General features: G+C 40.5%; 1 protein-coding gene across 2 annotated transcripts in view; it reads left to right on the top strand.

The window, feature by feature from the left end:
* Positions 1 to 364: 364 nt before the first annotated feature.
* The window catches only part of pde8a (phosphodiesterase 8A), a 35,576-nt gene continuing 18,846 nt past the window's right edge, over positions 365 to 17,094 (top strand). The window contains exons 1-2 of one of the 2 annotated variants that reach the window (XM_080843925.1): positions 365 to 1,577; positions 16,934 to 16,990. In XM_080843925.1, the coding sequence (XP_080700051.1) occupies positions 1,416 to 1,577; positions 16,934 to 16,990 (219 nt within the window). In that variant the 5' untranslated portion in view covers positions 365 to 1,415. Of the gene's footprint in view, positions 1,578 to 15,368; positions 15,378 to 16,933; positions 16,991 to 17,094 lie in introns of those variants that run through there. The other variant, XM_080843926.1, reaches the window with a different exon arrangement.

The following is a 17,094-nucleotide window of genomic DNA, read 5'->3' as shown; positions in this document are numbered from 1 at the left end:
AAGTCACGTGAAAACAGGCGATCCACGCCATATTTGCTCACACACATGAGAACACTACGTAATTAAACTCAAACCTGTGCTCGACGTATCCATTTAATCCCGATGGAAAGAAAAACAGTCTTAGCGAAATGATGTGTGTCGAATAAACGCAGAGACAGTACCTCAAACGTTAGCAATTGCAGCCCATTTTCAAAGTTCCCTCGGAAAGTGGGTACCTCCCAGCTGTGGGCTAGCTGTCGCTGATTAGCTCTGTTCAGCTCATTTGCATTAACGTCAGTAAAGGCTGGAGGTCAATCCTTGCGGGTGCTTTTATTGGATCTGCTGCTGTCAAGCAGTGCTGAAGAATTGGAAGGGCAAACGCGAGTAAGGCAGAGAAAGACTAACAGAAAACACAATTATGTGGTTGATTTCTACCTTTACGTCTAAAAATGACCAACATGAGATTTCCTTTTGGGGAACCTGAAACTTAACGCCGTATATCATTTTCTGTTTTTGTGCGATTGCATTAGGCAGAGGTGGTACCACAGATAATTTGACAGCCTCTACATCTTCTTTTTTTCTAAAAGAGGAAAATTGTGGGCCTTTGATTCACTGCTGCCCATTTTTAATGCTTCATCCTATTGAGGATTTTTTCTTTCTACGTTGACAATGGTTGCTTGAATGGGGTTTTACGCAATGAATTATATTTTTCGTAATAGTTATTTTTTTGGCAGATAAATGGAACGTTTTATTGGACTACACGCATTTTGTTGCACGGGGGAGCCTTCAAGTCGGAGCGAATGCCGGAGGAATACTATGCTTAGTGAATATTTGAGCCTGTTGATGATGAATGGCACAGAAGTGGAGCAAACTGTCGTGAGAACCGGTTTGTGCCTAATGTCTTGAATTGAGGTGGGTAACCAGATTGTGAAAGGAAAGGAGGACATCCCACTGAATTGGATGTTTTTGGGTGGAGAAGGCGACAAAACCCAAAACGCACGGACGAAAATGGATAAAACTATTACATAAATCGAGGAGAACTGGCGTTCACTACTAAAGAGCAAAGTTAAGAATGTGTTAATGATGTGGTACGAAGAGGAGTGCTGCGAGTGTAATAGATAAATAGCATATGGGATTGAGTTGCCGAACTGAAGTGTAACGGGATTCATGTTCGCGAGGAAAAAAATCGCCACTTTGAAACAAAATATACTGTCTATAATTTACTTCATGTAAAAGGCAGAGAGGAAATCTGTTTCCTGGTTGGGGGGTGGGGGGAAGGAAGATATATTATTCATGGTTTCAGTGAGGGAAGCGGTGGAGAGAATTTTGCATTAAGATTAAAAAGGAAAAAAGAAGACGTCAAGGAGAAACCGAATAATTGGAGAGCAGAAGCAGAGCACCTAAGCAAGAGAAATAGTTTAAAGTGGCGTTGAAGCATGGGCTGTGCTTCAAGCATTCATATCTCTGATAGGGTGGTCTATCATAGTGGAAAAGAGTCCGAGGAGTCCCCCTCGCCCCAGCAGACCAATACCACTCAGCAATCTCAGCAGCAAGGAAATCCAGCCCAAGGATTACCAATTAAACCCTCAAATTTCAAGGTGAGACAAATACATGCTGCTTCTACTGGTAAAGGGGGTGTAAATCCCGTTCGTTTTCTTTCATCTTTAAAATTTGCACACAGCAAATATCTTATTGTCATCGACCATCATCAGCCTCACTTTGTAGCCTATCCAAATATCCGAATCCCTTGGAATTTGTCGATCTTATTATAGCCCACTGTGACCTACCGAGCTCTGACTATGAGATATCCAAATTATGAACCATTCGAATACACCCCTCCCCACATGGGTTTGGTAATTGTTTGCAAAATCCTCCTTAGTTTGGCGACACTGTGACGCATGGTTCGTCTCCACCTATCAAATAGTTCACAGCCGAGTTGGTCCACAGGATCTTGACATCATCATTAAGCATCCCTTTCAGTTTCGTGTGAATGTTGTTCGTTTCAATCTGTGTACATTTATCTAAAACTACGCAGCCTTGTGTCTTTGAAGATAATTTTAGGGTCAATCCCGAAGAGGTCAACGATTGAAAATAAATTCATACATAACTCCACCTTCTTATTGGTTGTTTCATCTATTGAAAAACCAGTGACTTACTCTTCACTCTATATGCTACTCTAGTGAAATGTAAATGTCGTTAGGGTAAAGAAAAGGGAGGACTGTAATGCAATCATATTACCGTTTGACTCTGTATCAGTAACCTTGCTGTAGACGTTGGGAAGATTTAGCTTTGAATGCCTTCTTTACATTCTGTTTTTTTTTTTTAATTTAAATTAAAATTTTTAGATTTCCAACAATAGCATATCATCACATCATATTTGTTGTGTATTAGAATGTGCTGGACCTTGCCCAGAAACATGCACTGCAGTGTAGGCCTACTTGCTCATCTCTGACAGCACATCAGTGCCGTCTTGGATATTACACCCGAAATGTGTTGCTTTTTTCCATTGGAAACACTGTTATGTAAATTCAGATTTTGTTGCCATGCTTTAGCTTATTTAATTGCCTTTCGGGTGGTACATAGCCTACTTTCAGAAATACATATGCACCAGCTTACAGTATACTCACCGTCAGACATATATGGTTGGTGTAGGCTTGTACAGGCCCCAGTCCACTGATGTTCATTGAGGAATAATGCTATTCTGACGTCACGGATGTGACAGCTTTGGGATATTTCCTCTGCATGTTGCTATGCACAGTAAACATATTGCACAAATGATCTTTAGAGCGACATATGAGCTGGGGAAAAACCTCACAAATCCAGGCACAGTTGAACTGTTTGTGACTGGCCTTTTGGCATAAACTGTGGGCTGAGCTCCTGTACTGTGAGAGACCTTGTGACATGGTGGTCTTAGGTTAGACATTGCCGTGAGTGCTAAGAGGGGGCAGTAACAAACCGTATCAGATGACCATGTTAATTTGTATGTGTTAGGGGAGAGATTTATTTGTATTTGTGTTCAGGGCATACATTCCAACACGGTCAAGGCCTTGCTTATTCTGAGGGGAATTTTTCCTCTGGACTGTTAGATGTATGTATGTGAGATCAGTTCCAAGATGCGTTTAAAGTCATCTGTGAATTTAACATGTTTGATTACAAGACATGCTGAAAGGAATGATGGCTATAGTGCTACAGTTTTAACACTTTTTTGGGTCTCACAACAGCACATTTGTTCATATGAACCTTAAAATGATTATTATTATTATTTTTTTTTTTACATCTTTGTACCCCCTGAAAGTACTTTGAAAAATCAGTGAGATGTGCATTTGCATTCCAATGACCAGACCTCTAATTGATGTGGTCGTGGAATATAGCCAACTGTAACTGTGTACACAATCAAAGGAAACCATCATTTTGACTTCACCTTACAGTTCACAATTGTAAACACTGAGATCATAATCATTCCGTCATGGCAGATGGCATAGCATGGCGTAGGCTGTGTAAAAATCCTCTATTTTTTTTTATCATATATGCTATCTTTCCATGTCTTCCATAATGAGCTCATCCATACATCTAATATATTGTAATATCCTGCTTTGTTAGTTATTTAGACATTTTATATTTTGGCATAATTTTTATGGTCACAGACCTCAAATGTTAGTTGCTCATAGAAATTATATACTAACTGGGGATTTGTTCAACCGAATAGTGGTTGTTACTGTTGAGCACAACTGTCTTGTATAGATTAGGGAATTCCTACCCTCAGATGGTTTGATTGTCAGTTCAGAAATTAGGTTGAGGATATATTTAGTTTGTGAAGTGAACAAATGTATCCATACAAGCGCTATATAGGACTTTTGCACTTTTGCTCAAATATGTGTTTGCCCATATACACGCCATTTACAGAATTTTTAAATATATTTGTATTCCGCTCTATTTAAAAAGCAAAAAATTCTGTAGAGAAGCTCATGGTGATCTACTGTATTCTTTGTTTGTTTGCAAGAGCAGGGTTGTGTGAGTGTCTGAGTCACATCTCTGCAATGTTACTGTCTGGAGCTCAGTTGGACCAGTTGATACCATGTGTCTTTTGCCGAATGTCTTGGATTATTCAGTGCTCCTTAAATGATAGAATAAAAAATGAACAGGGAAGGCTTTTGTATTTATTTTTAGAGTGACTATTGAATCACATCCTGGTAAAACAATGAAGTGACTGCCTAAGCAGATGCTGGAAAAATATCTAAAATATATTTCACCTAAGGCAGCAGGTAATAGAAAATATGGATATATTTCACTATTGCAAGTGAGCTTGGTTTGATGGCGTACATAGTACTAGTACACCGATTGTCTGAGATTTTCGGTTCAAATCTGTATCTAGGATATTTAATCAGCACATTGTCTTTCACATCTGCACTGTATATTATGCAAGAATGATGTATTTTAGAGGTTTTCCAGACTTTTCCAGATTTGTTTTAAGATTGAGGGCATTTAAACCCGCTGCAACATTTTGTACTTTTGGCTACATGAACATTTAAGTTGGCATTTTAGCATACAGATTAAAGGCCTACTAGTTTTGGAAGCATGTCCCATGTCATGTTAACCTCAGCAGGGAGCAACTACACCATAAACTCATGAACAGGCATGGCCCTAGCCTATAATGGTGGGTGGAAGTGACGAACTTAAAGGGTACCTAAATAATATTTCAGAATGTGCACTTTTGTACTGCCAAGGAAATAAACAAAGTTAATCATAAATTAGCCCACCTGACCTACTACTGTGCGAACACTAATTCAGTTGTGGTATTTCTTGTGAGGCAGATGAAAGAGCCGAATTTTACTCATCCTAAGCTAAGCAATTATTGGGCCCATATATTTGGTTTTTACGGTGGATTTTGAAGTCACACCTATTAACACTTCCCATCAATGTACATACGTCGCTAAGAACACACAACTTTTGCGATTCAACTGAACTGAGAAGGGGCCTCAGGTTTCAGTTGTAGGTGCTCTGTGACTCTCCTAGTCCTAGATTTGGAAAAAACCAAGGCTTTTGCGTATATTCAGCATATTCCAATAGTGCTCATGCAATCAATAAGAATTGTATGGTATATTTTAATCCTGCTCACTGCCTTGGTAATGCACCTCAGTAATGATTAGGGGAAAATAGCTTAGTAAAGATTTAAAGTGTTTTCTTCCTACTCTAGTATTTACTGATTTAGTGATGGTCTGTGTGGTGTGGGTGCAAACGTGTTATTGGGTTAAAGTTTCCACTACCATGAAGCAAGGACCACACTGTGTGAGCAAGCCGGTTCTGGGCTCCCTTTAGAGCATATGACATTTCAAATGCTGCTGTCAAGGCTCAGTTTAGCCGCACAACTGTAGGCTTCCTCTGCCATCGGCAGTGCGGTGTGACCACCACCACGCGTTAAATACAACATATTGTTCTTAAATAGAGTGTTCATTTTCCCCATCTGATAGTCTTGGGGGTGTAAGGGTCTGGCTGCCTCCTCACGTGGTTCTCTGTGCACTATGTGTCAGGATTGCTCTTATCAGTCTTGGGTGGTGTGTGTTTTGGCCAGGGCAATAGCCTTTGTTTTGACAGTTGGTTTGCACGGGCAGTTATTTCAGTTGAATGCTGGGCTCTCTCTGGTCACAGGTCTACGTTTGCTTGCCTAAATGCCTGAAATCAGTGAAGTCTGAGCAGCTACAAGTCTGTGTCAAGGGCAAAGCACCATTGGACAGTGATAAGAGTCAAGTACAAGGTCTGGCGATGGGTTTTCTTAGTCTGTCTGAGTGCATTCCTGCCAATGGGCAGAACACTGTGTGGGGATGGACCGTCGCTTCCTCTAAACAGACGAGAGTTTATCTAGCCTTGATGTTCAGTATTCCTCATGGCTGTTCCCCTTTGACTGTCCTCTCACCCTTATCTCTTGGGTTATTTTAGAGATCCAGCAAAGTTTGAGGGGATCATGCCAAGAGCATCGGAGTTTACCTTTGTACCTCTGAACCCAGCGATTGATGCACGAGATTGATTTTCAGAAGATGTCTGTGTGCTGCTCTGGGCTTTACACTGTAATTCAATTGACAGACCTTGGGGTAGGGCAGTGGGGAGCTCCTTCACATTAATTCCTGGTCTTTGCTCTTGTGGGCCCTCATGTGCTGCCCAGTCGAGCCGAACACACTGTGATGAATGCCTTTGTGAAAGTCTAAGTTGAGACTCATTGGATAATTTATTCCAGAGTAGGGCAAAGTCTTAGTTGGTTGATGAATTAATCCACTGTGTTGCTGCTCTTGGAGCTAAAGGAAAGGAAGAGGAGAGGCCACCCAACCCCACCACTTTCTCTCTCACTCTTACTCCCAGTGTTCCCTCTATCTCTTTCTCCCTCTGTCTCTCTCTCTCTCACTGGGACTCTCTTCCCATCTGTCTGCTGCTGTAATAGTAGCCATAACGAAGGAATTGTTTTCCAGCTGTTGGCCAATAAGTTGGGTTGACAGTATTTTGACCGTTGTGAAGTTACCATGTCTTTTCTTTGCATGTTTTTGGAATTGTTTGGCTGTGACTGTCTTCTTGGACATAGTGCAGTTGAGCTCAAAAATGGTTTGTTTGCCAAGTGTATGTTATATGGCCTCCGGATCGGCTACCAGCGTATTATTTGCCATTTGTCATCTGTAATGTTTGTCTATGGCACATTAGTTGATGAACATTAACTCTGAATCCAAAACTGGGTCACCTTATTCCTTTTTAATGTATAAACAGTATTGATTGTACGATTGATTATCCCATTTCATACTTGTTCTCAACTGCTCTTTTTAGTTAACGAATCATAGGTGTACCTCTGTATTTTGAAAAATCCAGGACGATATCACATATTGGGAATATTGTGGCAAGTAAGGTATTGGAACCAATTTTTGGAACACCCTTCTGCTTATATCCTAACTCGCTGTTCTTGATAATCTGCCTGCTGAAAAGTAATTTAATAAAGGCTGACCAATCATTTCATACCCACAGTATTCTGAGAGAAAGAAAACCTTTCAGTTGTTTTAAAAATAGCTCTCTGTGCTCTTCACAGTAAAAAAACAATGCAAGGATAATATATATCTCCTCAGTGATAGCATTTCTAGGCCTTTTAAATGACGTCTGCCTTGCTTCTATACTTCACATGAGCGGCCTGTGTGAAGCCTCGAGGCCCCCTGTGAGGGGAGGGGGAGTGTGGGGCAGTTTTGCCATGTCATTCTCAAAGTTTTATCTTTGCTGGCAGCGAGGTCGAAGGACGTGAGGAAAGGAAACTTTGTGGCAGAGCCGAAAGAAGTGTGGCTCACTGACCCCACCAGACCTAAGTCAATTGTGTGTGCGGTGTTCAAATGGTTTAAGCTCCATGTTGTATGAAAGTTAATTCAAGCATAAATGAAGGGTGGCGTTGGGGTGGGGGACCGTAGGATAACTTGTTGCGGCGTGTTCTATGTAGTATGTATGTATGTATGTATGTAGTATGGTCTATTTAGACGTTATAGAGCATATGTGGGAATGTCTGAGAGAACTTTGGACAGGATGCAAAACGTTGCAAAAAGTTCCCCATGCGGGGGAATTTGGTCAGGCACATTTGCTGCTGAACCTCATATGTAGCCATTGGTGTTCATCTGCCACAGTGGATGTCAGTGCTATGAATGAACAGGGCATTCAAGTTTAATTGGGCAAGGCTGCATTGCCATTGTTGCTCATCTTATTTATTTTAAGACTTGTTTGTATTTTTCTACAAATTGCTCAGACTTTAGTTCCCATCTTGATATGGTCTGTTATGGTTCTCTTGAAATTGCTATTTTACCCAGCACTACATTCAGAGCAAATATACAATAGTACACATTTTAATATAAAAAATGTGGACATTGCTATTAAAAATCATTGAGATTGTACTGCTTGATGGAACTCCACAATTTCATTTCACTTTGCTTGAGTTTTATGTTTTTTTTTTCTCCCAGCTATCTCTTGACAAATGCAAATGGTCATTTAAACAAAGTGCTTGCTTTGTTCGAATGATTTCTGAAGTGTCAGTGTGTTTGTTTTGCTCTCCAGGAGCTCTCATACCTTGTCTCGATCCAGTTACACTGTTTATGATGCAAACCTGTATAAAAGTTCAATTGGACTTTAACAGCTTTAGTGAATGTCATCTAATAGGGCAGCTTCATCTGAATATGTTATCATATTTTATTAGAAAGCTATTCATATGAAATATTTGAATCTCACAAAGTCCACTACAGAATTATGCCACATATCTAATATCTTGAATATAGGAATCAGGCCTGATATCCTGTGAACTAGGAGGGAGCTAACATTTGTAGAAACTAGAACATTCTTTAAACTAGGATGTCTGCATTCTCCAGCGAATGTGCCTCAGTACCTCTGTCTCCATTGCCTGTCAGTTGGATTCTATGTGTCTGTGTACCACTGAGTGTATTTGCAATTCCACTTGTTTGGCTCTTGACGAGGCTGTGAGGCCCTGGCTGTCCCTGGTTCAGAGATTCACTTAGATGCTATTCCAGTTACCCTGGCCAAGTTTCAATAGTGCTACGTCATAGAACACAGTGCCTTATTGAACACTGGGGTTTGCTGGGTAGCTGTTGAGTGAATTGAAAATGAATGGACCTAAATGTCATCAAATGAAAGGATGTCTTACATAGTGATGTTGGCACATACAGATGTCAGTTGAGTGTGGATTCTTCTGTCAAATCTCTTTTCCCTTCACACTACCAAATTTAGTTAGCATTTGAATGATTTCATTATGGTTTACTGTCATTGGTTAAAGCATTTTACAACTGCAAAATACCTAGCGTGCTAATAGAAAAAGTAACATTTCAACTTAAATTGTAAACATCATGGGTAATAGAGAGGGATATCACACCTATTTAATCTGATACAACAGATCAGGGCGAAAGTGTGTTGATTTGCAAAATGCAGAGAATACAAGAACAGAGCAGGATGTGAATCTACACCCTACATTAATGTGTAGCATACTGTCAAATGTTCAGACAGATCTCTCCACATTTGCTTCAAGCAGTTAAAGATCAGCAGATCAGTTCAACATCCCTTGCCTTCATGCCTCAATACATTGCATGTGTACCTTTTGCCTTTTAACATATTGGTTCACTTACTAGAGTCAGTTAAGGTGAGTGCAGTCTAGGAACAGACCTTCCCATTGTAGTTGAGCTAGTCATCTGAAATAAGGCTGTATTCACTGAGTTCTCCCTGAAGGTTTGAAGGTTTGAATCATGGGATGGCATGTGATTGCTTCTTTAGATTGTCGAAACCAGTATTATTCCGAAGCAAGGCACCATACGTGTTTACTCTCCAGCCCAGCCTGTGTTCTTTTTCAGAAGCGGGCAGGAATGTGTTTCTGACCTCACATAAGCATATTAATCTCATTGTAACAGCAGGTCATACGGTCATCTGTGATGTATTTAATGCACCAGTTTGAAATGTTATGCCATTTGAGAAGTAACAGTTAATAGAAAAATGGTATGCTGTAATCCCAGTATTAGTTTTAAGTGTTAGTGTTCGAATGCCTATATTTGAATGTTTGGCATGCAAGCAGTTCTAGGTTGGAAGGTGGAACTGTTATTACACAGCTGCAGCAAGCTGTCTTTTTAAGTATGACATCAGTTTGGAAACATATTCCAGCCATTTTATCACCATGTTCCATGCCATGTTATTGTATCGCTATTTTCTGAATTTCTACCTATTAATTGATAATTAACCCCATGAGAAGGCACCGCAATAATCCCAAGGAGACTCAAGCAGTCATAGCAAAGCATATTTACCACATCTGGTCAGGGAGGGAAAAGGAGATGAGAGAGTGATGCAGTCTGGAAAATGGATGATCCATTCCAGGCATTTACTCAAACCTAAATAATTGCTGTTAGTTGGGACCGTACAATAGCAGTGCAAGTTTAAATGTGTGGGTTGTGGTTTCAGTTGGACCCAAACTGGCATGGCATCGATATGAATGAGATGCATGTATTCAAATGTGTAATTTCTTTTAAATCCTTTAAATCCAAAGCAGTGTCAGGAAGGGAGTACCAGGTTTGGCAGGTTTTAATTAGTTTAGAAATGACTTATCTAAATTTCTTAAGTTTTTTTTCTCTTTAAATGTCAGGAACATAATGCTTATACCAATTCATTGCTGTCAAAGAGAACCTTTTTAAAATTGTAAACACGTGTATTTCTCAAATGTTAACCTCATCAGATAAGCCTTAAAGTTTAAGCACAATATTAGCTTTAGAATTACAATTATGAATTTGATTTTGACTTTGATGAAAGTAATTGTCTTGCTCATTTAGCATGAAGATGAACAATAACCCATTTTGCCAAGTAATTTGACACTTATTCTACTTGTCTTAGTCACTCTTGCTCACAGCCTTCTAAACCATACTTAAATGCACTACAGTTATATGCAACAAGCATCAATGTTTACTATGGAATGCCAATTCTTTCATAAGTAGAAATACAAAAATAAATGCGGCCCACACCTTAATAAATAAAATAATTAATTGATCAATCAAGACCTAAATATATACACAAACAAAACATTATAGCCCGCATAATTGCATTGATAAAAACGATACACCATTGTTATATATAAATTCCACATGTATGTTTTAGTACGTATTTACATTTCCCTCTAATATATTTCTCTAGTAACTTTTTGGTGTATTTATTTATGCATTCTTAACTTTTTTGTATGTATTCATTTCCCAATTCAGTCATTTGTATTTCCATGTCCTTATGGTAATTAAGCTGACTGGTATTAAAAACTAGTGCTGGTGTTTCATGTCTGCTATTGGTTGTTACTTATCACTGTGTATTGATTGATAACATGGAGCAGCAGTTGGCTAGCTATACAATGCTTCTTATCGTTATGTTGATCAATGCAAGCTGAAGAAGTATTTCTTCCTCTGCTAACTTCAGGGTAGCTTTTAGATGTTAGCATGGTACGCAGCTAGTTGATATGTCTCCAGTCCATGGGTAGTGAGTCTGTGGTATCATGTTTGAACATTCTAGGAAGAATGTGGTCACTTACAATAAACACATTTAATGTATAGGTCTCATATAGATCTTATTATGCACGTCCTTCACTGGTTGAGTTGGCTTGTACTCAACCATTGGAGGCTGTCTTTTCTTACCCATTGTTATTAATTACAAACATTGTTATTGGTCATTACAAAGCCACATGAAATGAAACTATATTTTGCAGAGTTTGTCTTTACAAGTTGACCACCATCCCTCTGATGTGTCTTTCGCCATATGGCTCCATAGGCATATTCGGTTTTAATGGCCTGTTTCCCCCTCATCTTGGTCTGCTTTGGGTGGTGTAGCAGTCTTTGTGCAGTCATAGTCGTAGGCATACTCATGTGTAGCCCTGTTTGTGCACGCAAGCCAACTCTTCTTTGAAAGTAGTGTTGCTTGGAGTGCACGGTTTTCCCTGAACTCTGTGCGGGGAAGCTTAGGCTTGGCCTGGTATTAGGGGCGGATTGATGCATAATCTGGATAAGGCCAAAAATACCTTGAAGAAGACCACGAAAGGAAGAGTGGGGCATCCAAAGGATTTGTTTACAAATAATGTAATTAATTTAAGTGTGTTGGCCTTGTTTAATTGTGGTAGTTGATATGCATGATGCCACATAAAAAGCACAAATATGTTTAAAGTTTTTTTTTTCTTCTGTTAATCCATCCTACATTCTAACAAATACTAGTAGCAACTGATGGTAACTTGTAGTTCACACATAACCTTATACCATTCCCACTTTCTTATATAATTTGCCATAAAATCTATTTTTTTAAGCTGTTAGTAACACTTCATTCTACCTCTACAGTTATATTCCTTGAAACTGCAGATGGACATAAGGGTTGCAGGTACAGGATGTGATGAAGTAGCCACAGCATCAGAGAGAGCTGGCTCATGCTGTGGTCTGAGTATAGCTGGCTTTGTGACAGTGTTATGTCTGTGTAGTTTACCCCCTTAGCTGAAACAGGCTTGTTGGACAGAGTGTTGTGTAAGCCCAGTCACCTGACCCAGTGCTCCTTAAAGTGGCTTACCTCTCACGCTATTATGTCATTCATTTTCAGCAGTGTGAGTTGAGTGTCACACTGTCAATGACAGTGTCGGGAAACATCTATTCTATTTGGTTGGCTTGATGTGTGAATTAAGTAATATGTCTGACACATTGTGCCATTTGTAAAAGGTCTTCATTTGTTTTGAAAATGCAATGCTTTTTTAAAGCTTTTAGGAACTAGGTGTCGAATTATTAATGTCATGCTATAGAATGCAGGGCTTGTATAATGAAAATGCCTATAGGAAATGGACAGTACTATGTAAAAACCACTTTCGTTTTGTCCAGAAGCATTGAAATGATGGGGAGTGGCTCTTATTTCAAATAAGTTGAAAGGATGAGATTTACCGTAACAAGTATTCCTCTATGTAGCTCTTCATGTGTTAGTAGGAAAACACTCATCCAAGAAAGCTTCTTCTGGGACACACAGTATAGTCATTTAGTGGCTAGGGGCCATTTTAGCAATGTTCTCTGGTGGCTAAGGCTCACTTTTTTTATGGACATCTTTGCATCACAACATTAAAGCAGAGATGAGAGGCTTTTGGTGTTCCATAATGAGTCTGTTTTATAGGTTTCGGTGTAGGTTCAAACACAAATCACAACACCGTAGACATTTTGAGCCCATGTCTTGGAATGATGTAGTGTCTGCTGACTGTGTAATGAGCATCAACACAATATGTTTGTGTAGGCCAACGCTTTATCTTGTGAAGTGAGAGATAAACTGGCAGACAGGTTTGGGGTCAGAGTGTTCTTGCTGTGAGCTTAGCGTACTATAACTGAGCACGTGATAAAACAAAAGCCAGCGCTTCTGCCATTTTAAAACAATCCTCCATATCTGGAAATGGCTCTGGGAACTGAAAATGAGAACTCGAAATGCACGGATTGAATCTGTGTGAATGAAGACTTTTTTTTACATAATATAGTGTAAACACATTTACTGCCCTTGTTTTTCTTTTTCTGAGTAGTTTATTAAGAAGCCAGGTGCTGGTGAGTCTTGCATGCAAGGGAATGATGAAAGTGCTTTTGTAAGAATGCGTTAGGGTGTTATCCTGGATAAGGATTAGGTCATCCTGGACCAGACTGTGTTCTCAATAGAAAGTCTACAACTCTGTGCTACAGCTAATCCATGCTTTGTGTAAATGTGTCAACAGTCAATTATTACAGCAGTTCTTCACTTATATTATGAATCTTTGTTTAGCCAATGCCATTCTTTAGCATACAATAGTCTCTTTTAATGAGTCATATCACATGACCTAAACTCTGTTATATTAGCAAAGGATGTTGGTTTGAGTGGGGAAGGCATGGCAGAAACATTTACTCTGCTGCCCTTTCCCTTTATAATGCCCTCACTGCTTAATGTTGACTGTATAGCTGTTGTCGGTTTGACATTTTCTGCAGTATTTAGGACACCAATCCATGGTGGCCTACTTACGAAAGCAGTGACTCACCTAAAGTCTTCTGCTCCAATGGCGACATACTTGGTCCGTGTACATAATGCATTTAGACGTAGGGCACGTACATCACCCAATGATTTCTTGCCATATTGCTGCTGCAGTGTACTGTTATTTATGGCTCTCACATGGTCAGCTGATACATGTCAGTGTTGGTTGGGGTTTCATTATATGCACTAGTGCATACTGGACTGGCTAGTGTGATTGCAGTTCTGTAAGGATTACAGTGCTTGGTGGGGTATTGTCTAGCCAGCGCTTCTGTTGAGTGTGCACGTTGGGGTTTTTAGGTAGGGCATTGGGTTGTGTGACGTTTGATCCTTCCTGGACACTCCGGGAGCCTTAGTGTGTGTGAGCTGCCAATCAGGACTGCCTGGCCTTAGTCTCTGAGCTAATGTGATCAGAATGGTGTTATCTACAGTGCTTCTTTAGGGCGAAGAGGTGCTCGTATGCCTTAGTCATGCAAATACAAGATTTTATTAATTTCTTCAAATAAACCGCTCTGTTCACATCAAAGATCTTTTGTGTCCTGATAGTTGTTGCCCTTATTTGGAACTTGATATTGGTCAACATTGGTGGCTAAGTCAAAACTGTCTCCATTTATTCATTAGCTGTGTCCTCATCATTACATACATGTGACTTTCCGCTTGTGCTTCTCCCAACAAGGAAAAACAAACAGCTGAATACTGATTCATGTCTGTTCACATCCAGTGCGTATGCTTTGTCCAGATGAGTCTGTTCTGAGGCTGTATGCCCATAGATGCATCTCATTTAAAGCTAAATTACTCTGGGCTGTGAAACTGCACGCCAGAATTTCACAAAAACCACTGAACAATAAAAAATCCGAGAATAATTTGCTGGCTGCCTTGAACGGGGCCAATGCGGAGCGCTCCTCCCTTTCTAACACATACCAGCATACGTCAATGCACAAGAGCAGTGTGCCAGCCAGCCAGCCTGCAGGTGATTGGCATTTTGCGCCCAGCCATGCATGTCCCCCTCCACCCAACATGGGTTAGTCCATGCCGCCCCGCGCAGGAGAGAGCCGCGGCAGACGTCCCAAGATTCCAAACGTGCCGCTCCCTCTGCCACGAGGAGGAAACTGTTTACCCTTTTATATCTGTCTCTGCTGACGTCTGCTCACTGAACAATGTCATCCAATTTCCTGTTTTTCACTTTGGTGGAAAGCCACTCTCCCAGTTTATATGAAGGGCTTTTGTGGCGAGGAGATCCATAGGACCGGATGCACCCAGTAGACAGGATGCAGGGTTAAAGGCAGCATTACTAAGTAAATACAGTAGGTGTATGGAGCTGAACTCTGCCATCTGCATCCAACAACACTGCATGCAAGTCCCCTCATTTGTCACCAGAATGAGCACGGCTTGGCGCGTCACACAGTTGTGGAAAAGCGTTTCGGAGAGTTAGGTGAGCAGCATGGCTGTTAGCAGTCAGGGCCTGCTGGAAGTGTTGCCAGCACTCTGAACATTTCTCCTTTTTGTTTATGTGTTCTGGACGGAGTGCTTACTTTATTGACACAGCCATGTACATACACATGTCACTGGATGAGATGTCGGCCAAACAGGAACATGCAGTGTGAAAATGTTACATTGTGAGCCATTGCTTGTGTTGATTTGTGGGCCTGGTAGGTTTTCTGATGGTTTTGCCCTCTTGCTGCTGCTGCACGACGACTCCAGAGGATCGAATGCACAAGTGCACATTTGGTCTAGATTTGATCCAAACATGCAACCTTTGGATGCCTCCTCGTAATTCTGTCATCATTCGATCGAGTGTTGCACAGATGGCTGGCACTGGAATCAGTGACTTCACATTGCAGTGGGGGCCTGTGTTACAGTACTGCACGGTAAGAATGCAACATGGAGATCGTGCGTACTGTATATTTTTCCATTGAAAAGGCCTGTCCAGGGTTAACACTAACAGCAGAGGTCCCGTCAGTTACTGTTAGCTCATCGCGAGACCGTTGTAAATTAGGTCAAGATGTTGCTGCCTGTGTACGTTTACATGAGCGTGTGTGTGTGTGTGTGTGTGTGTGTGTGTGTGTGTGTGTGTGTGTGTGTTTGTGTATCTGGGTGTGTGTGTGTGTGTGCCCATGAAAGAGTGACTAACTCTGAACTGTATATGAGGAAAGGGAAGGCTACGTGAGCATAGTCATGGACCCTGCGCTCTGTTGTGTGTGGCGCAACCATTGGCATTTGTAGGCTCACGTATGTTGTGTGATCTGTGCCCAGATTGGTGTAGTGCCTGTATGGCATTAGCATGGTAGGCTATGTCTGTTATGCAACATAACTCCAAGTTTCACTGTCTCTGTCAGCATCAATTAGGCAGGAAAAATCACTCCACTCAACCAGAGCACGCCGTTCTGCTTGGCTTGGCCTGCGGAAAAATTCAATACATCACATTTTTGACCATAGCAGCAATGCTGGATTCATAAATAAACTACACGACAAACACCAAAATAAGCCCACAAATACATCCAAAATGTTGCTAGCCTGGATACAGAAAAGCAAAGTATTTCATTTTCTTTGGTATATTTCAAATGACATATTGCATGTATAGTTAGCTTTTAATTAGTATACAATACATCACATGTCCATTTCACACATTCATACAACTGACCCTCAATCATAATACTTGATCATCTATTATTTGGCAGCTTTATGATTTGTTATTTTGTAAGCAATGAGGTACAGTCCCACTACAGCAGTTTGTCGGCCAAAACTGTTTCTGAAGGATGGCTTTGTGGATGACCCAACTTCTCTAAGCACACCAAAACCGCCTCTTTATTGCCCTTCCACAGTAGCTGGGCCTGTTGACATGGCATGGCAGGATTACAATTGTGCTAAGCAGCTTGTTAAAAGGGCTTACTTTTTTTTTGTTGCAAGAAGTGATTTCAAATCGGCCTTTAATTTCAAATTCCACTTGGTGCGCGTCTCACGTGCACAGATTGTTTACTGAGAAGAGGAATTCTGGAGGGGTGGCTGTCCGTAGAGGGCTTGGTTGCCATAGATACTAACCCCTGTGTGGAGCGCCATTAGGAGGAAGGAAGCTAAATTATTTGCAGAGAGAACTCTCCTCTCGTTTGGAAGAAAGTTTGAATTTGCTTTGTTCAGAGTTCCATTCTTCACATAAGAAAACGTGTTTTCATAACAGTGTATGTCAAGATTATCCATTCAGCTTGGATCTAAGGTGTCCCCCTTCACACACTAACTGTATCTGAAGCAGATCAAATATTTTGTCATGTATCTATGTGATTTCCCACAGTGAATTGTTGTCTTTATACAGTGCATGTAATCTTTTTTATCTTTATTAACTTCAAATATTGTATAGTTGAAAAAGTGTAGTTGAAGGAAATTATTGTACATTGTTCTGATTGTTTTGTTTTGTTCTATTTCTCTTTAGACCACATTAACAGAGGTGCAGTTTGGACCAATGAAGTTATACGAAGATCAGCTTCAGGTAAGTCTAATGTCAAGCATTCTCTCTGCTTTTATAACGTAATGAACAAATAAGTACCCCAAAGGGCATCTTCCTCCTAAGTGCAACAACTAAGCATTTGTTTT

This window comes from Sprattus sprattus (assembly GCF_963457725.1).
Source record: "Sprattus sprattus genome assembly, chromosome: 8".
NCBI lineage: Eukaryota > Metazoa > Chordata > Actinopteri > Clupeiformes > Clupeidae > Sprattus > Sprattus sprattus.
This window is presented reverse-complemented; position numbering and strand designations above follow the sequence as displayed.